General features: G+C 58.7%; 1 protein-coding gene across 3 annotated transcripts in view; it reads left to right on the top strand.

The window, feature by feature from the left end:
* The first annotated feature begins 719 nt into the window (after positions 1-719).
* Positions 720-25880, top strand: part of PPP1R1A (protein phosphatase 1 regulatory inhibitor subunit 1A) — a 64906-nt gene continuing 39745 nt past the window's right edge. For all 3 annotated transcript variants that reach the window (XM_075121802.1, XM_048834426.2, XM_048834425.2), the window contains exon 1: positions 720-936. In XM_075121802.1, coding sequence (XP_074977903.1) covers positions 856-936 — 81 coding nt within the window. In that variant the 5' untranslated portion in view covers positions 720-855. The remainder of the gene's footprint in view (positions 937-25880) is intronic.

Raw genomic sequence — 25880 nt, 5'->3', positions numbered from 1 at the left:
CTGTTCCCCCAGTTCTGGGGCTGCTGTCCCCCGGCTCCGCGGCTGCTGACCCCCGGTTCTGGGGCTGCTGTCCCCCGGCTCCGCGGCTCCTGTTCCCCCGGTTCTGGGGCTCCTGTTCCCCCGGTTCTGGGGCTGCTGTTCCCCCGGTTCTGGGGCTGCTGTTCCCCCGGCTCCGCGGCTGCTGTTCCCCCAGTTCTGGGGCTGCTGTCCCCCGGCTCCGCGGCTGCTGACCCCCCAGCTCTGGAGCTGCTGTCCCCCGGCTCTGGGGCTTTTGTTCCCACAGCTTTTGCACCGCAGCCGGGCCCTGCTCTTCCCTCTGCCAAACCGCAGGCTCTGCGGATCCCCTGCGGGCTCTGCATCCCGAGATCATAAGAAACGGCCGATGAACGCGGTAGAAGTGGGGGCCTGATCCTGCACGCCCGCGCCAGCACGGAACCGGGTCTGCGCTGTCCGTTCGCGCCAAGCTACTTACATCGCGCCAGGGCGCCCCGCGCCCGGGTGACGGGCTCCCGAGTCGGGGATGCTCGGCACCATCTTCCCCACCCATTGTAAGGAGCGGCCCCATCACCTCGGGCGGCTGCCGCTGGCTGGGAGGCGGAGGGTTAACGCTCCGGGAAGCGTGTGTGTGTGTGTGTGTGTGTGTGTGTCAGGGGGAGGGGGCGGCGGGCCGCGCCCGACCAGCCAATAGGCACCGGCTGCTTCTCCAGCTCCCCGAGCGGAGGCACCGGGACTGAGCGGAGACTGGCAGGGGCAACCTGGGCGAGCGCGGCGCGGGGAGCCGAGCGCGGGGCGCGTCCTTCTCTCCCTGCCGGTGTCTCTGGGAGAGCGGAGCTGGAGCCCGCGGCGGCCTCGGCTATGGAGCCCAACAGCCCCCGGAAGATCCAATTCACCGTCCCGCTGCTGGAGACGCATCTGGACCCGGAGGCAGCCGAGCAGGTGGGTCTGGAGCGGAGCTTTGTTCTGTGGGGGCCGGTTCCTTGGCGATGCGCCCAGGGGAGCGACCCTGCGGGCAGGGCGCGCACGGACCCTCCTGCGCCCAGGGCTGCCAGCGCCTTCCGGGCAAGGGGGCAGAGGAGCCGGACAGGGCTGGAGACTCGGGCCGGCCTGTCGGAGCCAAGGAAACGACCCCCCGCCTGCCGGGCCTGGAGGAGCTGCCCGGCCAGGACCCACTTACCTGCGAGGGGCACGGGCGTGGGCCGTCGTGGAGGGCTCCGGGGTTTGAGTCGCGGTGTGTAGTGGGACGTTGTATGTGTTGTGGGGGGCACTGGGGTGGGTCAGAGTGTCATGCAGGATGTGTGAGGGTGTGGGTTGTCTGGGGTATTGTGCCGGGTAGGGGGGTGTTGTGTGGGGTGTGGTCCCCGGTACAGGGGTGTTGTGCCGGGTGGGGGTGGGGTGGTGGGGGGGGTGATGGTGTGTGGGGGTATGGATTGTCTGGGGTGTTGTGCCGGGTGGGGGTGTTGTGCCCGGTGTGATGGGGGGCTGTGTGAGGGTGTGGGTTTTCTGGGGTGTTGTGCCGGGTAGGGGGGTGTTGTGTGGGGTGGAGGTGTGGTGGGGGGGTGATGGTGTGTGGGGGTATGGATTGTCTGGGGTGTTGTGCCGGGTGGGGGTGTTGAGCGGGGTGTGGGTTGTCTGGGGTGTTGTGCCGGGTGTGGCGGGGGGCTGTGTGATGGTGTGTGGTGGTGTGGGTTGTCTGGGCTGTTGTGCCGGGTGCGGGTGGTGTTCGGAGTGTTGTCCGGGTGTGCGTAGGGGGGTGCTAGGGGCTGCTCCCTTCAAGCGCAGCCTGTGAGCTGTGACTGGCGCTCCCCTTCGGCTGCCTGCGCCTGGCTGGACGGTCAGACCCAGCTGTTCCCAGCACCTCCCCGTGCCCCGGGCTGCCCGGGCAGAGGGCGGGTCTCACTGAAGCCCGAGTGAGGCCCGGGCGGCAAGTGGCTGCGCTGGGAGCAGCACCTGGCCCGGCCCAGCTCAGCCCTGTGGCCCGTGCACTGGGAACACCTGGGGCACTTCACTCTCCCCATGCCAGCCCCGCGCTGCTGGGCTCAACCATGGGCTAGCTCCGCGCCATGGCATCTGGTGAGCCGAGGGGCAGGGTCTAGACTCGTACCGTGCGGCACCTGGTCCTGCCCCTCCCCCCGCATGACCCCTGCCCCCTGCATTGCTGAGGCTCCAGCACTCCCTCCCTTTTGGCGCCTGCTGGCAGGGATCCAGGGCGAGACCTTGGCCCCGAGACTGGGGACGAGGCAGAGACTCTGGCTCACGTTTTTAATCCATCGTGTCCTAACCGCATGCTGAGCAGTGGCCAGGCCCAGCCCCCTTGGGAGTTCTGGGGGGAACAGAGTGGAGCTGGTGGCAGAGGCGGGGCTGGCATGGCATGGCTGTGCAGGCAGGGTCAGCACCCTGGGGTGGAGGGCTCACCTCTAGGGGCCTGGACTCTGGCGGGCTAACGGCATCAGATCAACCTACCACTCAGCCAGCCTTCATGTGCCTGCCTTGCAGTAGCGGCCCAGATCCCTTGGCTGCCAGTCCCCATCTAGGCTGGAACAGCCGAGGGATTGTGTGTCAAGGGAGACCTCGGGAATGAAATGGCAAAGGTCAAGAGAGGACGTCCTGGTGCATTCGTAAGGCTGGGTGTGGAGAGCCTCATACTGGCATAGCAGGGGGCTGTGGGTCAGAACTGAGGGGCACCGGCAGAGCTAGGGGGGAGGAGTCCCGGGGTGGCATAGCAGGGGCTGTGGGTTGGGACTGAGGGGCACTCGTAGAGCTGTGGGGGGAAGTCCCGGGCTAGAATCTCAGTGAGGTTCTGGTTTCAGAGGAGCAGCCGTGTTAGTCTGTATCCGCAAAAAGAACAGGAGGACTTGTGGCACCTTAGAGACCAACCGATTTATTTGAGCATGAGCTTTTGTGAGCTACAGCTCCAGTACTCCTTTTCTTTTTAGTGAGGTTCTGGTCCTCCTGGTTGTGGAGAAAAGCTTGAAAATGTGACCCGAGCGCAAGTGAAAGGCTCTGGAACCAGAAGGCAACAAAACAGAAACCAGTAGTCATTAATTTAAAAAACATACAAACAAACATGATTTTCGAGCCAGTCTCATAATTTGGAGAGGCCTGGGGTTGGCCATACCCAGGTGGGGCTATCTCACCTGGGCAGGGACAGGAGGTGTGGCGCAGACCCCAGAACTGCTGGTCATTTGAGGGGTTGCAAGGGCTGGTCTCAGACAGGCAGGCAGCACAGAGCCCAGCTGAGTGGTAGTTACCACTCTGGGCCCTTCCAGTCCCGCCTTCTGTGAGGACGGAGTGGAGACTTTGTTACAGGAACTCCATGCAGTCCAGTGGCTCTCCTCGTGCAGGGCTGAGCATCTTAATCGGTTCCAGGGCTGAAGCTCATGAGTTTTCCTCTTGCTACTGGGGATGGCAGCCCCAGCAGTGCATCTTCGTGGTCTGTGTTCCACCAGCAGGATGCTACTGGGGAGCCCAAAGATGTGGGATTGTGAAACACGGGCTGTCTCAGCACCGAGTGTCTTGCTGTCACTTCCCAGAGGAGCTAAATGCTGACAGGCGCCGTCTGTGTTGCTGTTGCACAGCACATTTGCAGAGAGGCTCGGAGGAGCTGCTGTAGCGTCTTGCCAGCAGCAGCCGGGGTGGAGGCTGGGGACATGCAAATAAATGGGAAACTGATGCAGGGGGTAATGCACTGGGGGGGTGGGGGGAGAGCAGTGGAAATGGCACCTTCCTCACCCATCCTGTAGGGGAGCTGCTTTGTCTGAGCTAGGAACAGGAGCTTCCACCTCCCACTCCTCCACACCGTCTGGGCTGAGAGTCCTTCCTGGAAGGAATAAGAGTCGAAAGGACCACTGTGATCATCTGGTCTGAGCTACTGCGTAGAACTTCCCTGAATTCCATTGTCAAATATGTGTTCCCCAGGTAGGTACTTACACACTCTAATCGAGTCACCCCTTTGAGTAGGTCTAGTGGGTTTGAGTGAGGTGAATGGGAGGCAGGACTCCTGGGTTCTAGTCCCAGCTTTGGGAGAGGAGTGAGGTCTAGTGGGTTAGAGCAGGGGGCCTGTGAGCCAGGTCTTGTGGGTTCTATTTCCGACTTGGTCACTGACTTTCTCTGTGACGCTGGGTGAGTCCCGTCCCCTATCCATGCCTCAGTTTATTCTGTCTGTAGATTGGGTTTAGTGACACCTCACAGGCAGGGATCATAGATGTTTGTAAAGAGCTAAGGGCCGGGGTTTCAAGTGTGCGGAGGCCCCAGCAGTTCCCACTGAGAACAGCGGAGACTGCCCCCTCCCCGCCAAAAGCAATGGGAGCTGCTGGGTGCCAGGGGCCCTGGGGAGGATGGAACATTGTCCTTATCATCACACTTTTCATGATCCGTTCGTTCCCCTTTGCAGGGTTTTGTTTCTGAGTCAGGAGGTCACTTCTAACTGGGCAATGGGCACAGCTGGGTGGGGAGAGGCCCCCAGCTCCCTAAACTCCCCTCTTTAACCCCAAGGGAGCCCTTGAGCTCATGCAGTTCAGAGGCAGCCAGCTGAGCGGGGGGGAGCTGCAGAGTCCCTCTCCTGGGCTGGAGGGGAGCAGGCCATGGGCGGGGGGTTGGGAGAGTCAGGAGGCAGCCTGTTGGGGGCCAGCAGGTAGGAGGCTTCCCAGGAGTGGCCTGTGCCATACCATGGGGGTGTACATGCTGCAGATGCGTTCATCTCCGTGCTGTGGCTGGCTGCGGCTGGGCAGTGTGGGCTGCCAGGCACCCAATGGGGTCAGCAGTGCCGTGCCAAGTAACCCAGCCTGATGCATTGTGCAAGCTTCCCAGGCACCAGGCGTTCACGTTGGGAACTGCAGTGTCTGAGAGCATCAGCGAGGGACACAGGGCAGGGTGGGTGAGGAAGCTGGTGTGATGCAGGGAGTCCGGCTCCAGGCGGTCAGACCCCTTGGGTGCATGAATCCTGCGGCGGGGCCATCCCAGGCCAGCACTCTGGGGGGATGTGAAACTCTCCTGGGGGCTGCCATCCCGAGTTTCTCCTCAAACCAGAATGAAGCCTTTAGCCCTTATGGCTACGAGATGCCCTCAGAGGTGTGACCTAAGTGTCAGGAATGCAGCGTTGTCTGTCTCAGTCTGCAGAGACCCTGGTCTGGTCACACTGTGTGAACTGACCCTGGTCCTTCCCAAGGGTGTTGACTCTGGAGAGAAATTATGATGGTTCAAATGTCAGCACTGGTCACTGCTGATCAAAGCAGCTGGCGAAGTGGGAGGATAATGGAAGGATGGCCCTGTGCAGGGTCTCATGGGGCATCTTGAGGGGTTTGTGAGTGAAGCCTGGGGCATCACAGCTGGCTTTTTCCCCAGTTTGACCCCCTGGTTCTGAACATTTTCAGCAGAGACTTAAATCTGGAGTCTCCAGAGATCTCTGAGGAGCAAATCTACCAGGAAAGCCAAAGGCAATGAGTGTGGCAGTGATTCATTGCGGGGGAGGAGCGGGCGCATGCTGGGAGAACCTGGGCCCCCAGTGGGATCCCCCTGCTGTGATGAGGAGTTCTTGGGATTGGCTTTGTCTCCTGCCTGGGCAATGGAGCCATGATGCCTCAGCCAAATTTTCCTCCCAGTCCAGTGGCGCTGAGCCCAGGCACAGCCCGGTTACGCCCCCCCCCCCCCCCATTGAGCTGCCAGGCCTCTCCATGCCCAGATGTGGGTCCTTCTCAGGAGCTGGCACAGAAGGGGATGCCCGAGTGCCAGAGCGTCAGTGCCAGAGCCTCCCTTCTTGCTGCGTAGATGCCGGGTGGTTCATACTATTTGCTCTATATGTGCTTAAAACAACAGAGGTCTAGGTCTGCTCTGCTGGGACATGGTTGAAATGGGGTTATTGGCCAGAAATCCCCACGGAGGCTGCTGTGCTGTCATCCTCCACCCCAGAGGTGACTGCATTTCACGGTCGCTCATTGCATAAGGACTTTGCTATGAAGAATGTGAGGTCCTCTTATAAATGTTTGTTCCTAAAATAAATCTCTCTCTTGGTCTGGATTTTGACTGCCCACCGGCAGAGGGTGGGTTAGTGGAGCTGCCCCTGTTTCCCTCAGTCCCTCCCACTCACAGAGGGATAGGAAAATGACCCCACACCCCAAGATGGGCCCAGGGCAGTGTTTGGACCCAGCCCCAGGCCTGGCTGCACATTCCAGACCCTCCAGAGGCTAGAGTGGGGTCAGATGGGGCTTTGCTTGAGGCCCAACATACTCAGACCTCCAGATGGCCAAGGGGGGTCAGCTCTGTGCAGAGGGAGGAGAGACCCTGCCTGCCATGGAGCCCCCTTCTTGCTGCCCTGGCTTCTGACTCCACTTGGGTCCATCCTGACGCTGCCTGGAGTGTGGGAGCTCCCCTCCCTCTGGGGCATCAGAGGCTGGCTGCTCCCTTCTACAGTCCTGCAGCTCCTGAGCCCCCGTGGTCCCACCAGAGCTGTTACAGCCTGTTTCATGCTCCTCCCACTGTCTTCTGGCTTCTGAGCAGGTAGCAGGGCTAGGGAGGGAAGGGGAAGCCCCAGGGATATGGGAGAGATATGGAGCCATCAGCTCCTTCCTGCTTCTCCAGCTCCTTAGGAGGGAGCCTTCCCTGATGTGCTGGGGTCCCATTCCTCCCAGCTGCAACCCATCATCCCACAGTCACCTAGTGCTAGCAGCAACATGACCCTAAACAGGTGCAACATCAGCCCAGCTCATCGGTCGGGGGCTTGAGAACATAGGTCACAGTGGAGGGGCACTGGCAGAATTGTGAGAGGGGAGCCCAGGGCTGGGTTAGCAGGGGGCTGAGGGTCAGGACTGAGGGGCGCTGGCAGAGCCATGTGCATGGCAGGTGGGGGCCCAGGGCTGGGTTAGCGGGGGCTGCGGGTCAGGACTGAGGGGCACTGGCAGAGCCGTGTGCATGGCAGGTCGGGGGCCCCGGGCTGGGTTAGCAGGTGGCTCTGAGTTGGGACTGAGGGGCATTGGCTCAGCTGTCAGGGTAGGGTGGGGGTTAAAAGTTGGGAAGCAGGATCCATTATTTGAGCCTCTGTGTCACGCAAATCCCAATGTCCGTTTGAAAGTTGATGCTAGAAGAATTAGCACTGGATTGCACTAAAACCATAATGTTCAGCCAGTGGAGAGGGAGTGGTGAGTCCAGGGAGTGGCTTGGTTGGAGACAATAGCTCCGCTGGCAGTGATGGTGATGAGAGGGGGTGGGGCCTGCTGTTAGTCGGGGATGAAGAGAGAAGGGGGCTGTGCCGCGTTTGGGGCGCGTCGGCTTGCTGGGATCTGGAACTCTGGGAAGTGAGGATGTGGTCCTGTATCACAGGGGCTGAGATGTGGATGCAGTGGGAGCCCCTTACTAGGCTGTCCCCGCTCTGCAGTGAGGGGCTGGCACGTCACATCCCTCAATCTTCAGTCTCCCGAGCATGGGCTCTCGAAGAGGTGGTTTTGCTGTAGAGGTGTGAAAGCTGCTGGTCAATACTGCGGTCATTGTTAAAGCCACTGGTGCCAGGGTAACCAGACCTCTACAGTGCTAGTCTTGCACCAGGCAAACCACAATTCGCAGGCTCCATTTGCCAGGCCCTGTAAGCGCTAGGCCCGGTGGGTCCCACCAATGACTCAGCCGTGGCTGAGTGAAGGGCATTGGACTAGAGCTGACAGGGAGAGGAAATCCCCTTGGGCCAGTGGCTTTAGAGAGTTATGATTCAAAGTAAAACAATAGTGGTTCCTATTTGGCCCCTGGGTGGGAGGGGATGGTCCAGCAGAGGGCTCTTCAGGCCCTGTACCCAGGGTGCCTCCCAGTCTCTTCTAGAGCCAAATAGGAGCTTGCTGGTTTCCAGGCCAGCCTCATGAGTTTGTGTCTCTCACTGGGACCCCTCCGCACAGCCTCTGCCCTGTCTCTGCTCTGCGCAGACTCGGGCCCCTCTTGTGGCCACCAGTTACAGTTCCTTCACATGCAGTGCCCTGGCCATGCCCTGCAGGGCTCCCCTGCTGCTGCCCATTTGCTATGCACCCCACTCCCCCAGAGCCAGGTGACTTCGTGGGCTAGGTTTCCAGGGGAACATCCCTCCTCCCGAAAACCAAACCAAACCCCCTACCCCAAGCAGAGCTCTGACCTCCGCCGGAGGAGCCAGAGACCCCATGATGTCTTCTAGGGACTATGCTGCTGCTATTGAGCACACATAGAAGGCACCCAGACACTGTGCTGGTGGGCAGCAGAATAAAACCGTGAGATAGACTGGGGTGACTGTGGGGACAGACAGGTAGATTTGCCTGGGGCCCTGAATAACTACTTCGGCAACAGGCTGTGGGAACCCCAGAGCCAGCCCCACCCCAGGCACCAGTCCCTGCCCTGCGCCCAGCGCATGATCCTTTGAGCAACTGAGCCAACATGTGCCGTGTGGGGAGCACAGCCCTGCCCTGGACTCTGCACACCCATGCCAGCAGCCAACCAGCGAGCACATGCTAATGTATGCAAATGTGCTGCTGGCTCAGTTCTGGCGCCTGGCTTACTGCCAGGGTGAATGCTCTGATTTGCAACACAAGCCACTGACCCAGCTTTGCTTTCTCCTAGTGATGAGCAGGAAAGGCTGCTGCTGCCACCTTTTGCTTTGGGAACTGGTGCTAATTAATGCTGCGCTCGGCCCCTTTGCGCCCATCGGTTATTTAGGTGCCAAGCAAATGTTCCCGTAGAACCCAGCGCCCGTGTGACCTGCTCCTTGGGTGAAGGAGCCTGGAGTCTGAGCGCTGTCAGAGCAGAGACAGCCCAGGTAGGAGCCCCTGCTGCATCCACAGCTCCACTCTGAGCCTTGCCCTGGTGCCGGAGACATACCCTCTCCAGCTGGGACCCTGAGCTGCGTTCAGCCCACGGCCTCTCTGGCTGTGGTGATAGAGGGTGTGTGGCAGAACCGGGCTGAGACCTGTCACAACTCACGTCAGGGCACTGAGCTGGATTGGAGCTGGTGCTCTAGAGCTGAGGGGCCGCAAGTGGTATAGGTGTTGTCAATTGGCTTTGTGATCTGCTGAGTGTGGGGAACGGCACCGCACCAGCCAGTGCTGGTTTAAAGCAGCCAGAACCCCAGACTGGCAGCCTTCCTTTAGCACCAGCCATAGCCCCTTGCCCCTGGGCTCTGGTGTGGTACTGCCCCCAGCAGGAAACAAGAGACAAGGCGTGAATGTAATGAACATACAGGGGTTCTTTATGGAGGCTGCTGGACACAAACACACCTTGTGGGTCTCTCTGGCCCTCCAGCCTGCACTGGCCAGTGCCTGCACACAAACTCTGCAGTCCACACTACACACTGAAGCACTAAGACTGTTAAAGAGAGCAGAACTGGGGCCTTAACCTGGGGGCCTGGCCAAGGTCCAACATCTCCACAGATTCAATATCCGGCGTCAAGTCCTGTCCCAGGGCTAAGTTCAGGGCTGGTGTAAGTGAATGCAGCTTGTCTGGCTTCACGGGATGAACTGAGCCCTCTGACACCATGGCTGAGGTTGTGGCTCCCTGTGTGGCTGTTTATGCAGCTGCCACTTTCCACCCCAGAGGTGGCTGCATTTCAGTGCTGGGTGCTGCGATTCCTTTGGGGCAGGAGGCACTATATGGCTGCAGAATCCAATCCCTGTTAGTTCAGCCCCATTCTGGATGCCATCTCCCTCTGCCTCTCCCCGGAAAGGATTAATGAGATTTATTTCCTCCCAATGTTTTGCTTTGTTCCCATCTTGTCCTCCCCTCCCCTGCTCAGTTCATTGTTTATGACCTCCTCCTTTGTGTGTAAGCAAACCTCAGATCTTTCCAGGTCACAGTGAGCTCTGCTCGGCTCCAGCCCAGAGGAACATTGTGCAGGAAAAGGAGAGATTCCCGCATAGAACACTAGTGCGGGCAGCTTTTCCAGCCACGTGAGGGGATATTTCAGTGGAGGAGGGTAGAACAAGGGGAGCAGATGAGCCTTCTCCACTTGCTCTGGCATCAGCATCTTGCAAATGCTTATTTCTGAGCCCTAGCCATGCTTGGGGCAGCGCTGTCCACTGGTTAAAGCACCAGGCTGAGAATGGGGAGACCTGGCTTCTGATCCCAGCTCTGCCACTGCGTGGCTGTGTGACCTCAAGTGAGTCCCTCCTCCTTTGCAGCATGGAGAGGACAATCCAGTGAAGTGCTTTGAGATCGATAGATGGAAACTCTTCTGCAGGGGCTGAGCTACACAGACAGGAGCCATCTGTAATGGATAGCTCTGGGGCTGGGGTTCAAACAACCACTTTTGTGGGTGTTTGGGGTCCAAATGAACCAAAACTGAAAAGGGATCTCCCCTGTTTGACATCCACTGGAGTTTGGGATCTCGCTCTCTTCCAGACATTTTCACAGCCCTGTGCACTTCCTTCTGCCATTCAGAACCGAGAGCACAAACCCCAAACACTGCTCATTTTCTGCAGTGTTTTGAGCCGGGGTGGGTTCCAGTGTTCCCTCTAATTTTTCCCACTGATGTGCGGAATTAATTTTGTTATGGGCCCCCATATGGAGGGGATGTGTGACACATCACCTTTCATATTGGGGCACATAACAAAATTCATGTGGCGGCAGTGGGACTGAGGGATTTGAGGTGTGGGAGGGGGCTCTGGGCTGGGGCAGAGGGGGTGAGGGTGGGTGAGGGGGCTGGGATGAGGGGCTCAGGGCTGGGGCAGAGGGTTAAGATGTATGTGTGTGGGGGGGTGAGGGCTTCGACTGGGGTTGTGGGTTCTGGAGTGGGGCAGGGAATAAGGGGTTTGAGGTGTGGGAGGGGGCTCAGGGCTGGGACAGAGGGTTGGTGAGGGCTCCAGCTGGGGGTGAGAGCTCTGGGGTGGGGCCAGGAATGAGGGGTTTGGGATGCAGGAGGGTGCTCCGGAGCTACAGCGGGGAGAGAGAACTCCCCGCAGCTGTGTGGCCACACAGCTTACAGGGAACTTAGGTGGGTTCTGGGTTCGGCTGCCGGGTAAGATAGGCCCAAGAATGCCGGGTAAGATAGGCCACTCCTGTGTTCAGGGAAGGCAAACATCTCAAAAACCCTTTCCTCTCTGAGCAGCATCCCTGACCCTGCTCTTGCAGGCCTGTCTAGCATGAGGTGCAAGGTGTTTGGTGCCCAGGAGCTGTCAGGGGCGGACTCACAGCTTTCAAAAGTCTGGTATAAATAAGGCCACACGTCCTCCAACACGTGCTGAACCAGTCACGGTAAAGTCCAGGGCACAAGGGCTTAGGTATTGCTCCAGTCCTGCTGGCACCTGTAGGGGGAGTTAAGTGATGTCTAGGCTCCCTGTAGGGATCACCTTGCCCGGCCAGTGCACAGTAAAGCTATGGCCTGCCCTGGCCACCCTGGGTTTGAAAACGGATTAGTGAGCAAGTTTTAAAACTTTATTGTGTAGACAGGGCCACAGGGGTGATGCAGGTCAGAATTAAGGAGCATTGGCTGAGCTGTATGTGGGGAGCCGAGGGCTGGGCTGAGCTGGGCTGGGCTAGTAGGGGGCTGTGGGACAGGACTGAGGTGCAGAGCTGGCTGTGTTGGAGGGAAGCCCAGGGCTGGGATAGCTTGGGGCTGTGGGACAGGATTGAGGAGCAGCCACATAGCTCTGTGTGTTTTGGGGAGCCCTGGGCTGGGCTAGCAGGGGGCTGCAGGACGGGATTGAGGGGCACTGGCAGAGCTGGGTGTGGGGAGACCAGGGCTGGGCTAGCAGGGGCTGATTGAGGGGCACCGGCAGAGTCATGTGTGTTGGAGGGGAACCCAGGGCTAGGATAACTGGGGCTGTGGGATGGGAATGAGGGGCACTGGCAGAGCTGACTGTGTTGGAGGGGAGCCCTGGGCTGGGCTAGGAGGGTGCTGCAGATTGGAATTGAGGGGCAGCGACAGAGCTGGGTGTGTTTGGGGAAGCCCAGGGCTGGGATAGCTGGGGCTGTGGGTCAGGATTGAGGGGCAGCGACAGAGCTGGGTGTGTTTGGGGGAGCCCAGGGCTGGGATAGCTGGGGCTGTGGGTCGGGATCGAGGGGCAGCGACAGAGCTGGGTGTGTTTGGGGGAGCCCAGGGCTGGGATAGCTGGGGCTGTGGGTCAGGATTGAGGGGCAGCGACAGAGCTGGGTGTGTTTGGGGGAGCCCAGGGCTGGGATAGCTGGAGCTGTGGGTCGGGATTGAGGGGCACTGGCAGAGCTGGGTGTGTTTGGGGGAGCCCAGGGCTAGGATAGCTGGAGCTGTGGGTCGGGATTTAGGGGCACTGGCAGAGCTGGGTGTGGGGAGCCCAGGGCTGGGATAGCTGGGGCTGTGGGTCAGGATTGAGGGGCAGCGACAGAGCTGGGTGTGTTTGGGGGAGCCCAGGGCTGGGATAGCTGGAGCTGTGGGTCGAGATTGAGGGGCAGCGACAGAGCTGGGTGTGTTTGGGGGAGCCCAGGGCTGGGATAGCTGGGGCTGTGGGTCGGGATTGAGGGGCAGCGACAGAGCTGGGTGTGTTTGGGGGAGCCCAGGGCTGAGATAGCTGGGGCTGTGGGTTGGGATTGAGGGGCAGCGACAGAGCTGGGTGTGTTTGGGGGAGCCCAGGGCTAGGATAGCTGGAGCTGTGGGTCGGGATTGAGGGGCAGCGACAGAGCTGTGTGTGTTTGGGGGAGCCCAGGGCTGGGATAGCTTGGGCTGTGGGTCGGGATTGAGGGGCAGCGACAGAGCTGGGTGTGTTTGGGGGAGCCCAGGGCTGGGATAGCTGGGGCTGTGGGTCGGGATTGAGGGGCACTGGCAGAGCTGGGTGTGTTTGGGGGAGCCCAGGGCTGGACGAGTGGGGGGCTGCGGGTCAGGACTGAGGGCATTGCATGGCTGTGTGTCAGACGTGCCAGCATTGCCGTGCCCCTGCCCTGACCCAGCTCTGCCGGCCCCTCCCTTTTGTCGAAATTAAACACAGCAAGAGTGAAAAGTGAAGAGAATTAGCAGTTTGCACGTGGCTCTGAGAGCAGCGAGTGGGAATGTTCGCTCATGTCCCGCAGCCCCCTGCTCCCCTCTCCCCACTCCTGTGCTCCGGGGCACCGCGCAGCCCCCGGTCACCGCAGGGCTGACGGGGCCCAGGATGCAGTCACTGAGCAGGCACCGAGGTTGATTCCGTCCGCGTGCCTCTGCGCAGACAGGCAAATTACCCAACTCCGCGGAGGAGACGTCTCATTTAGCAGGTGCCACGCTGGGAGCAGACTCGGTGCAGGTGCATGTTTGCCAGTGCGGGGAGCGGGGCTGGGAGCCATCTCGCTGCACAGCGGGCGCACTGCCAGCCCCAGCAGCTCCCCTCCCCTGGAGTATTTTAGTTGCAGGTTTATTTTTGTTTCAGCTTTTCTGAGTGGATTCACTGCTGAGAAAGAGCCTGAACGGACCAGCCCTGAGCTTCCCCTGGGGCAGAGGCACTGCAGGGTAAAAGCCCCCGGCACCAGCCGGGGCCCTGGCCATCCCTGTGTGCTTGGTGTGATGCAGCCTGTCCAGGCTGTGACAGCTTCTCCAGGGTTCTCTAAACCCCCGCGCCTCTGAACAGCCCCAGTGGGTCCCCCTTGTTTCTCGCAGGGATGCTGACACTTAGGGTACCTTTGCCCCTCCGCGGCTCCTGCCCTGGCCCCCCTCCAGTGTTGCCTCATCAGCTGCAGCCCCGTGGCACCAGGGTCCTGCAGGTGCAGCACAGAACCAACCCTGGGCCCATCACTCCAGACTGGCCCCTGCCCACAACGCCGGTCCCAGGGTAGGGCACAGGAGCCATGTGCTGATCGGGTTGTCAACTTTCTAATTACACAAAACCGAACACCCTAGCCCCACCCCTTCCCCGAGGCCCCGCCCCCGCTCACTACATTCCCCCTCCCTCGGTGGCTCGCTGTCCCCCAAACTCATTCGCTTTCACTGGGCTGGGGTGGGGGGTTGGGGGGCGGGAGGGGATGAGGGCTCCAGCTGAGGGTGCAGACTCTGGGGTAGGGCTGGGGGGTGCAGGAAGGGGCTCCAGGCTGGGGGTGGGTCTGAGGGATTCAGAGTGTGGGAGGGGGCTGCGGGTTGAGGAAGGGCGCTGGGGTGTGGGAGGGGGTACGGGGACTGGGCTGGGGGTGCCGGCTCTGGGCTGGGGCACGGGCTTACCTCGGGCGGCTCCCGGCCCTCACCCTACAGCCCAGTCCAGCTCCCATGGGAGTCACTGAGGACTTAACACCGACCTCACTGGGGCCAGAGCGAGCGCTGCTGGAGGCCTCACTTTCCCCCTCCCTGGGGTCTGTGTGGAATTGGCGAGAAGATGCCCTGCCTGGAGCCGTGCCCTGCAATCTCAGAGCAGCAGGGCCCCATGGCTCTGCTGGCAGGGAAGGGCAGCCCTGTCGGACTCAGCCTGGACATCCTGCCCTGGTGCCAGGCTTTCCATCCCCGTGTCTCTGGGCCCTTCAGCCCCCTTCGCCTGTAGCTGGGCCCTGCCCTTCCCCACCTCGCGGTTGGCTAATGCCCTCCCCCAGTAGTTGGGCCCTTCCCCAGCCCTGGGCTCCTGACCTCCTGTAGCCCTTCCCAGTCCTCAGTGCTGACCCGATCCCTCCCCCGGTACTGAAGGGCGCCAGCACCTTTCTCTTTGCTACAAAAACAGCAGCATCTTATTAATCCCAGCCAGTTAACCCGCCCTGCCCTCCCCCACACCTGAGTGGTGGGGAAGGGCCTTGACCTGGGCTTGTTACACTTGATGTCAAAATTGCCAACGCTCCCATTGGCCTCACTGGCTCAGGAGCAGCTCCAGGCCCCCTCTAAGGGAGGCATTTAACCCGTCCCCTCCCCCACAGCCAGTTGACTGGCAGCACTTATACTGTGGCCACATGTGCCCCACGGGGAAGGGGCAGCAGAGGCTCTCTCCGGGGGAGATGCTCCACCTGAGCCATGTGCTGTGAGATCAGACTGGCAGAGCAGGGGCTGATGACGGAGGGTTTCTGACTTCGTATCGCAAGTTCTGCAGCTCTCCTCGCTGCTGATCCCGTGTGCAGCTGGACCTAGGCTCAGGGCAAAGCCAGATCCTGCCACCACAGCTGGCACTGGCCTGGTGCATGGAGCAGCAGTGTGGGGAGCTGACAGCACAGGATCGGCATCACTTCCCATTGCTTTGTTCAGGACCGATCTCTAGGCACTAGAGCCAGGAGGGGGCATCTCCCCTGGGCTGGGGCTTAGCTGAGTGATCAGAAAGCCGAGGGAGGGCTGGGGAAGGGAGTGCACAGCTGAGGCCACAGCTTGGCCCTGCCACGAGCTACGGGGCAGCTCTGTGTTTCCCGGCCGGTGCCGGCGCTCTGCTCGGGAAGGGCGTTTCAATGTCTCCTGAGAACTGCTGAATAAACAGCCCCTCCTACCCATATTCTGGGTCTCTGGCCACTGCTGCTCTCTGCCTCCGTGTGACATGGGGAGAGTGGAGCACAGCAAAGGCCAGGTTTGGGGGGGTCGGTTTCAAGCAGGACGGGGGCAGACGAGACTGGCACCAGTGGGTGGGATTTGGGGGCGGGTCTGTGTGACTTTTGGTTTTCCGCACACTGCCTTTAAATGGCAAAGTGCTTTGCTGCGTGCAGGGCCAGGCCGTCTGCTGGGGGAGGTCAGCGCTCTGTGAGAGGGGACACACGCGGGTCTTGTGCTCCCAAGGAGACTTTCCACTGCTTTGCTGCTTCCCTGCAACAGGACAGAGGTGCCTGTTTGGCTCTTTGGGTGGGAGAAGCAGGAGAAGCCGAAGGCTTGTCACAGTGGATCAGTCCAGGGGCCCGTCTAGCCTGGTATCCCATCTCTGAGCATCCCAACCACCCGCTACTTCAGAGGGAGATGCAAGAAACTCCTGCAGAAGGGAATTATGGGATAACCTGCCCCCAGAGACAGTTCCCGCCCAACCCCCATTAGCTAGGGTTTGGCCAGTGTTTCCAGGCCTGCCAGGCCTCCAGGTTATGGACACCATTCTCCCCCTGGATGCCCTTCTTACACAGAGAAAGGTTGATCCTTTGTAGAGTCCTGCTCAGCTTTTGGCCTCACTGCTGTGCTGTGGCAGTGAGTTCCACGGGCCACGTTGTGTGATTTGGAGAGGAGAACGAAGGGGCTCGCAGAGGATCTGCCATGAACTGAACGACCCAGTCCTGACTGGCAGGGTGGCACCTGCTGTTAGATAGTTTGATCCAGATGCCTACGTGAGTTCTTCAGATTCTAATCAGAGCAGGGGCGGGGTAGGGGCCTCTGCGCAGGGAGAACGAACGAGGAGCCAGGGTCAGGTCGCTCCATCACTGGATGTGTCTGGCTCCAGAAGCTTCGAGAGGGCAGCGCTGCAGTGGGATCAGGCCACCTCTGATCTGGGGCGCTAATGAGCAGATGCAGAGTGTCCTTCCCTGGCAGTGGGGCCAGCCTGGCCACTGAAGCAGGTCCCGGTGCCAGAGCTGGGGCTGCTTGGTGCTCTCACTGTTATGGATCTGACGTCCCTGAGTGACTGTCACTCAGCACCATGAGGGCTAACGTTTCTTGTGTGTCCTCCCCCAGCACAGACAGGGGCTTGCAGCACTTGTGCCTTCCTGTGGCCATACGTGTCTTACTGTGTCACCTTGTACCCTGTTGGGCATTCAAACGTCCCACGCGCACGCTGTCCCACGCACATACGCACGCTGTCCCACGCACATACGCACACTGTCCCACGCGCACGCTGTCCCACGCGCATACGCACACTGTCCCACGCGCACGCTGTCCCACGCACATACGCACACTGTCCCACGCGCACACTGTCCCACGCGCACGCTGTCCCACGCGCATACGCACACTGTCCCACGCGCACGCTGTCCCACGCGCATACGCACACTGTCCCACAGGCACGCTGTCCCACGCACATACGCACACTGTCCCACGCACACGCTGCCCCACACACATACGCACACTGTCCCACGCGCACGCTGTCCCACGCACATACGCACACTGACCCACGTGCACGCTGTCCCACGCACATACGCACACTGTCCCACAGGCACGCTGTCCCACGCGCATACGCACACTGTCCCACGCGCACGCTGTCCCACGCACATACGCACACTGTCCCATGCGCACGCTGCCCCACACACATACGCACACTGTCCCACGCACATATGCACACTGTCCCACAGGCACGCTGTCCCACGCGCATACGCACACTGTCCCACACGCACGCTGTCCCACGCACATACGCACACTGTCCCACGCGCACGCTGTCCCACGCGCACGCTGTCCCACGCACATACGCACACTGTCCCACGCGCACGCTGTCCCACGCGCATACGCACACTGTCCCACGCGCACGCTGTCCCACACGCATACGCACACTGTCCCACAGGCACGCTGTCCCACGCACATACGCACACTGTCCCACGCACACGCTGTCCCACGCACATACGCACACTGTCCCATGCGCATACGCACACTGTCCCATGAGCCCTCTGTCCGCCACACACTGTCCCACACACATGCGCACCCTGTCGCACACACACACTATCCCTCACACACTGTCCCACGCGCACACTGTCCCATGCACACACATGCACGGTCCCATGTGCACAAGTGCACACTGTCCCATGCCCACTGTCCCACACACCCATGCACACACTGCCCCATGCACACTGCCCCATGCTACTGTCCCACGTTCATACATGCACATTATCCCATGCACACACTGTCCAATGCACACACATGCACACTGTTCCATGCACACTGCCCCCCACACACACACGCATACTGTTCCATGCACACTGTCCCCTGCGCACATATGCAAACTATCCCATGCACACACTGTTCCATGCCACACATGCACTGTCCCATGAACACACGCACACACTGTTCCACGCACACACACGCACACTGTCCCATGCATGCACACTCACAGTTGCACGCACAGCGAACATAATCTTTCCCTTTCCTTTCACTCACACAAGCTCACATAGCTTGAGACACATGCATGTTGGCAGTCACGCATGTTCATGCAAACAGACATACACGCACACAGACAGACGCACTCTCAGCACGGTCTGATGTTCCCATAGTAATTGTTCTCCATGGCAATGGTCAATCGATGGTGGAGATTGATGTAGAAATAGCAAAGAAAGGAAAGCAGCAAAACTCCCAGCACCTCTGGGGCAGGGAGCAAAGGGCCCTGGCTGTGGGGCAGGGAGTAGCAGCAGCAATGGAGTCATCCCCCCTTCAGGGGTATGGAGGGCAGGTGTGTAGGTCCATGGTTGGAACACAGGCCTGGTGACTCAGGACTCCTGGGCTCTATTCCTGGCTCTGGGAGAGGAGTGATGTTCAGTGGTGAGAGTGGTGGGGCTGGGGGGCCTGGACTCATACGTTCTGTCTTTGGCTCTGGGTGGGGAATGGGGTCTAACGGTTGCAGGGAGGGAGCTGGGAATCTGCTCCCAGCTCTGTTCTGATTTAGCTGGGTGACCTTGGGCAAGTCACTTCAGCCCTCTGTGCCTCACTTTCCCCATTTTGTCCCATGGGGATAATGACACTGATCGTCTGCTGGGGGGTTATGAAGGTTAAATCATTGGTGTCTATAGAGTACTTTGAGATCATTGGACTGAAGGCAATAAAGGTGGGCCGGGGCGTATCATAAGAACATAAAAACGGCCATACTGGGTCAGACCAAAGGTCCCTTCTAGCCCACTATCCTGTCTTCTGACAGTGGCCAATGCCAGGTGTCCCAGAGGGAATGAACAGAACAGGTAATCGCCAAGTGATCCATCCCCTGTCACCCATTACCAGCTTTTGGCAAACAGAGGCGAGGGACACCATTCCTGCCCATGCTGGCAAATAGCCATTGATGGACCTCTCCTCCAAGAACCCATCAGACGTGTTTTATGGCATTCTGTTTATTAATAAAATGCCCTTTTCGCTCTGAAACAGAGACTGAGGAGGGGGACTAGCTAATGCTGGAAACCTCCTCCCCAGTGCCCAGGCCACCAAACTAGAGGAGCAAAAATAACATCTTGGGGTTCAAATAAATTTGTTTAGAAGTGAGGGTTTGGGGGAGCAGCTAGGAGGGGCATGGGGCAAGCGCCCCTCCCCTGGACCCCAATCACCAGCTGGCGTAGGAGGTTGCAAGTAGCACAAATACCCGTCGGGAGGAGCTAGGGCCCACACCATGCCAAGGGCTTTAAGGGGACAGTCAGACCATGCACAGTGCTGCTTGGGGCCGAAAGACAGAGCCTGGGAGAGGAGATGATGTGATGCTGGTATGGGGCCCTGAGCCACCATCTCAAACCCCCCAAACTGGAGAGACACCCATGTCAATTCCTCCAGCAGCTGCTCTTGGTTCCACCAGGTGAAAGCTCATCCCCAGGGCAGAGGAGACACTGCTTCAGCGTGGCCTGCTTGGCTGCTGTCGCCAGAATGACCCCAGGGAGGAGCAGCAGGGATGGGGCCTGCACTTCACCTGGGACATTGCCGTGGTGGGGTGGGAGGGGGCTGCCCGGGCCGTGTACCCCTGAGCCACTGTGCTGGCAGAGAGAACGGCAATGAATGCAAGGCGAGGAGGGAGAGCGAGGGAAGCTGACCAGTGGGGCACAGGCGGAGAATGGAGGGGTGATGGGAGGGGTCAGGGAAGCAGGGCTGATGTAGGGGGTGGTAGGCAGTTTCTGGACATATGGAGGACCAGCTCCATTTGAAAGCTGTGGCCTTAGGATAGTGGGCCTGGTTAGCAATGACATTAAGGCCCACTTGGGCCACGCTGGCAACACAAAGGGGCCTGGATGAGGGTGGGAACAGCTTCCTGAAAAACCCCTGTAAGTAGGGTACCCCTCGTGTAGGGACTGGAGCAGGGCAGCATAAGGGGCAGGGCACTTCTGTTCAGCTCTGCTCCCCAGCACCCATAGGAGGCCATGGGAGCAGAATATGAGTTAGAATAACCCTGAGGTGGCTCTAACTCACACCAGGAAGGCTGGGAATCCTGCCCTAGGCTTCAGGAACACAAAAGTGACTCAAAGCCCTCTGCTCTCTGTCTCTGTCTCAACCACAACTGCATGACTGGGGCTACGGACCTGGCATGAGCTGCATGACTGGGGCTACGGACCCAGCGTGAGCTGCACGATTGCGGCTATGGACCCGGAGTGAGCTGCATGATTGGGTATATGGACCCAGTGTGAGCTGAACGTATGGACCCGGCGTGAGCTGCACAACTGTGGGTATGGACACAGCGTGAGCTGCATGATTGGGGGTACAGACCTGGCGTAAGCTGCAGACCTGGGGCTATGGACATGGCGTGAGCTGCACGACTGGCCGTATGGACACAGCGTGAGCTGCATGACCAGGGGTATGGACTTGGCATAAGCTGCACAATGGGGGTTATGGACCCAGCGTAAGCTGCACAATTGGGGGTATGGACCTGGCGTGAGCTGCACAATCGGGGGTACGGGCCTGGTGTGAGCTGCCTGACTGAGGGTATGGACCCAGTGTGAGCTGCACGATTGGAGGGGTGTGGAGTACAGAGCTGGCCTGAGCCATCAGGCAGTTCCACTTGACGCTCCTGCCAAGCTGTCCTGCAATGAAGCATGAGTATCAGCCTCGGGGCAGGCTGTTAGGAAGCAGGGCCCAACCTCCAAACTGGCTGTGAGAGCTGTACTGAGATTTCACCAACCAGCCATTTAGTGTAAACTCCTCAGGCACTATGCCAGCCTTAACATGGAGTTGCACGCAGTCCCCCTGGGTACTCCCATCTATCTTGCCACCCAGGTGAGCATCCCCTTGTGACAGATGGTCCCTTACACCAGGGATCGCAGCAATAGTCAGGTTACTCCCAGTCACAAAGGACCAGACACTTACCCGTGTCAATGGCACCTTAGATCAAAGACAACACTTGTAGCCAATCCTATAATAAACTATATACAGATTTATTAACTAGGGAAATGAAACCAGAGAGTTCTTTACAAGGGTGAAGCAGGTAAATAAACAAACAAACACACACACACACAGAGTCTTAAGTTTCAAAAGGAAATAGAAGCTTCTATAATAAGCAAGTTTTATCAGTCCTTTAGGGCTAACCTAGGATAAGCACCGGGGATCACTGGCTTATGCCTAGAAACTGCCTAGAAACCCAGAGACCAAGTAGCAGTGAGATACGGTTCCTCTTTGTTAGGGTTTTATTCCCTTCCACCCTTGTGCTCTGAGTTTCAAACTTAGGGCATGGCTACACTGGAAACTTCAAAGCGCTGTCGTGGGAACGCTCCTGCAGCAGCCCTTTCAAGTGCGAGTGTGGTTGCGCACGAGCGCTGGGAAAGCTCTCTCCCAGCGCTCCTGGTACTCCACCTCCATGAGGGGATTAGCTCCCAGTGCTCAGAGCCTGCCTACATGAGCGCTTTAAAGCACTCTGACTTGCTGCGCTCAGGGGGGTGATTTTCACCCCCCTGAGCCAGTAAGTTAGAGAGCTATAAAATGTAAGTGTAGACAAGCCCTTAGCTGATGGGACGAATTCATTTGCAAGGCTCATCTTCATGGGTGGGGTGTGTGAAGAATAAATAACAAAGTCTTTTGTCCTCTTTATGGTTCCACTCTGGAATGTCTGGTGTCGATGGACTTTCTTAGTCAGGCAGGACACGACACCTTCTGTTGGAGACCAGCATTTCCCACTAGTCAATGTCTCTCTCCTGTCTGGTGATCTACACAATCCCAGAGGCTCACAGTGCAAATGCTCAAATATTACCTTACAATGTGGGATCCAGAGGCTCTAAGTGAGATTAATGCTCCAGCAGCTCACAAACATTCGATAGAGTCTAAACACGAAACACATTCTTATACCCAATACCCATTGTAACCACACAGCACACAGGTGAGCCAGACTGAGTCCAGCTGTGTACTTGCCAGCATCCAGCTGAGGCATGGGGACGTGGCATAAGCTGGCACCTGGTCTGCCAGCATCACAGCTCCCACATTAGAGGATGGCCGAGGGTTAAACGATGGGAACGTGGTGGTGAATAAAACTCCCTTAGCAGTGATGGGAGCAGACTGCACGTGCCTACAGAGGGTGAAGCCATGAGAATCAGAACTGGCTGTCCAGCTCTTAGGGCCTGCAGGCCATTACAGCCTGTCCCTTGCCTCCCCATCTGCAGGGAGGGAGGGAGAAGAGATGTGCCCTCTAAGCCAGAGAGCAGGGAGAGCGCAGACGCCCTGCTGGCAGCATGGAGACATTTCCATTACCCCTCTCTCTGCCGCCAGTTTAAATCCATGTCTCTTTGAAAAGGGAGATTTGGTTAATGACTCCCCAGCTGTGTTCTTCTCCTGCAGACCAGGCCCTGGGCAGCTGGGCTGGCATCACTGGGATGCCCTGCATACCATATATAGGTCATGCTCTCCCCACAGAGCAGCCCCAGAGAATTCAATGAATTACACCAGTGTGAACAAGGCCAGAGGCTGGCCCTGAGTCTCCCTCACACCATCCCTTCTCAGCAGAACAGGAGTCCAGCCCCGCTCGACCCCCCACCCTCCCACCCCATGACTTTCTGCTGAGGGGAGCCGCTGGCCCAGGTGCCCAATGCAAGCTGAGCTGGTGCGGTGTCTGGCTGCGCAGACCCAGAGCAGGTGCTGTCACTGCCTTTTGTTCTGGGTTTTGTTCCTGTTTTCTCAGTGCCTCTGATCAAACGTGCTGCGATGGTGTCTGATGCCATGGCAGGTGCAGCACGGGGAGTGCTAGGATCTGTTAGTGCTGTCAAGCCATCACCCCTCAACCCCACTTCCTCTAGCCAGCAGGCTGGACCAAATCCCTTCCCTGGTGAAACTGCAGCCTTGGAACAGGGGGGACCAGGTGTGAACTCGGGTCTCTGTGCAGACTGCTCATGTTGCAACACGCTCAGGTCCCAGGGTGAACCTCGGCTCCCATGACATGTAATGTTGCTCCAGGCCAACCCTGGGTGCAACCACTCTCTGCACCAGGGCAGGTTTACGGCCAGATCCTCAGCAGGTGCTAGTCGGCATCGCTTCTTTGGAGTCCCGTTGCGGAGCTGGCCCTTGCAGCCTGTTTCTCCTGCCATCTGCCCAAGCAGAGCAAAGCCAAGTGCATGGGGCCGGGCACAGCCGGGCAGAACTTGCCCCTCACAGCTCTCCTGGGGACAGAAGGGAAAGATGCAGAGGGTGGTGGAGGGTCCCGCAGCACACACTGCCTGCACCTGCCTCCCCCAGGTCCCCTGTCGCAGGCCGGGGCAGGGCAGATCCTGGCTAGCTGACAGAGCGGGCACTCTGCAATGAGTCTTTGGGGGCTGGGCTGATGCTGGAAGCAGGGCACGGCTGGGGGCTGCAGAGAGAGTTGAGGCGCTTCTGGGGACGTGCTGGTCCAGGAAATGAGAGGTGAGCTGTAAAACACATCGCTGCTTACTGCCCCGCCTGGTGCCCAGCCACGTCCTTCCCCAGCCCTACACACCATGCCCTGGTGTAGGGTCAGACCGAGAGGGTACCCACCCTGCAAGGGGCTGCAGTCTGCGGATGGAGGGAGCAATGTCCTGAAAGGCAGGGTCTCTGGTGGTCAGGCAGGCAGGAGTTCCTGTCCTGGTGCATGTCTCCCAGGAGCTATGACAAGTGAGATGGGAGGTAGTTCAGGCCCTGTGGGCCTTGCAGGGCCTGGTCCCCAAGGGGCCAAGTGCCCTCATCTCCCACTGAAGTGCTAGGAGCTGTGGGTGCCATTGCCCGACAGGATCAGGCCCAGAGGCCCTGGCTTCTGAGCAGAGAGTGCCAAGAAGGGGGCTAGTTAGTTGATTGGACAGACACGTGCCCACGGCGAGCTGGACTGAGACCTTCCAACCGTGGCCCTCACACATGGTGATGAGCACTGGGGTGGGCAGGGGGCATGGCTGGATTCCCCCTCCCAGCCCTCAGCCTGCGCTCTCCATTCACACCATTCCTGTGGGAACTGGTGATAATCGAGTAATTTAATCAACGGGGAAACATTCATTTTTGTATTTTTTTAATCTCTGCTTAAAATTCAGATAGTGGGTTTCTATGGCAACTCGTCTAACAAGGAGAAGAGACATGAAAGAGCTCCTTCCCGCCCCCAGCCTAGTAGGGAGGCAGGGAGGACTCAGATTATTACTGCATAGGGACCAGAGGTGTTTCCCTCCCCACCCTCTCACTGAACTCCAGCCACCAATCCAGGTCTCATGAGCATCTCCTCAGGGCACTGAAGAGTAAATGATTCTACTGGGAATCAGCATTTGGAGAGATTCAGGATTACGAGCGAGCGAGCGCAGGCCCAGAGAGCCGGGTGCTTAGCAATTGCAAAGAGGAGTTGGCACGTGAGGAGAGAAAAGAGGGGTGAGTCCTTCAAGTGATGATCTGGGGCTTGGGAGATCTGCTCTGGCCCTGGGGCCCTGGGTGGCACATGGCAGGCTGCTTAGGGTCAGATTTGTAAGGGTATCTAAGGTACCTTAAAGATGCAGGGAGGTGCCTTGCAGGGAGCTAGTCACATAGCTGCATCTTTAGGGGCCTAGATAAAAATCCAGCCCTTAAGGTCTGTATGCCTCAGTTCCCACTCTGTACTAATGGCCTGGCCCTGCCTCCCAGGGGGTGTGAGGAGACGTGGTGAGGAGGGTAAGATGGTAAGGTGCTGAGATACTCGGGTGATGGGGACCAATGACGTACCCCCTGACAGCGCCTTACGAACGAAGGCAATTCTGCCCCTTACGGGTTTGCAGCTGCTCTCTACAGTTATTGAGCACAAAGTAAGTTCCTCTCATCTCTCTCTGCTCAGCAAATTCTTCGGGTCTAATGTTTCCTCCCTCTTTCCCTCCCCATCGCTCGCCCTCATAGCCCGCCCTTCCCAGTGGGAGGGGCTGGTGCTAGAGAACTGTTTCAGGGAGGATGCTGATATTTGCATAGAGGCCCAGCCCAGCGCAGCGTGTACAAGACTGGCGTTTGATCAGAGGCACTGAGAAAACAGGAACAAAACCCAGAACAAAAGGCAGTGACAGCACCTGCTCTGGGTCTGCGCAGCCAGACACTGCACCAGCTCAGCTTGCATTGGGCACCTGGGGCCGGCGGCTCCCCCCAGCAGAAAGTCATGGGGTGGGAGGGTGGGCAGGGTAGGTAGGTAGATAAGCTCGAGGGTAGGGATAGGGTCCAGAGTGACCTAGACAAATTGGAGGATTGGGCCAAAAGAAATCTGATGAGCTTAAACAAGGACAAGTGCAGAGTCCTGCACTTAGGACAGAAGAATCCCATGCACTGCTAAAGGTGGGGACTGACTGGCTAAGGGGCAGTGCTGCAGAAAAGGACCTGGGGATTACAGGGGACGAGAAGCTGGATATGAGTCAGCAGTGTGCCCTTGTTGACAGCATATTGGGCTGCATTAATAGGAGCACTGCCAGCAGATTGAGGGAAGTGATTATTCCCCTCTATTCAGCACTGGTGAGGTCACAGCTGGAGTATTGCGTCCAGTTTTGGTCTCTCCACTGCAGAAAAGATGTGGACAAATTGGAGAGAGTCCAGCAGAGGGCAACAAAAATGATTAGGGGGCTGGGGCACACGACTTACGAGGAGAGGCTGAGGGAACTGGGTTTATTTAGTCTGCAGAAGAGAAGTGGGGGCGGGGATTTGGTAGCAGCCTTCAACTACCTGAAGGGGGGTTCCAAAGAGGATGAAGCTCGGCTGTTCTCAGTGGTGGTAGATGACAGAACGAGGAGCAATGGTCTCAGGTTGCAGTGGGAGGTCTAGGTTGGATATTAAGAAACACTCTTTCACTAGGAGGGTGGTGAAGCACTGGAATGGATTACCTAGGGAGGTGGTGGAATCTCCATCCTTAGAGGTTTTTAAGGTCAGGCTTGACAAAGCCCTGGCTGGGATGATTTAGTTGGGATTGGTCCTGCTTTAAGGAGGCAGTTGAACTAGATGACTGCCTGAGGACTCTTCCAAACCTAATAGTCTGTTATTCTATGACACCTGGCCTGGGGTGTGACTT

The sequence above is a fragment of the Caretta caretta genome, chromosome 20 (assembly GCF_965140235.1).
Source record: "Caretta caretta isolate rCarCar2 chromosome 20, rCarCar1.hap1, whole genome shotgun sequence".
Taxonomy (NCBI): Eukaryota; Metazoa; Chordata; order Testudines; family Cheloniidae; genus Caretta; species Caretta caretta.
Note: the sequence above shows the minus strand (reverse complement) of the source record. Positions and strands in the feature narration are given on the sequence as shown.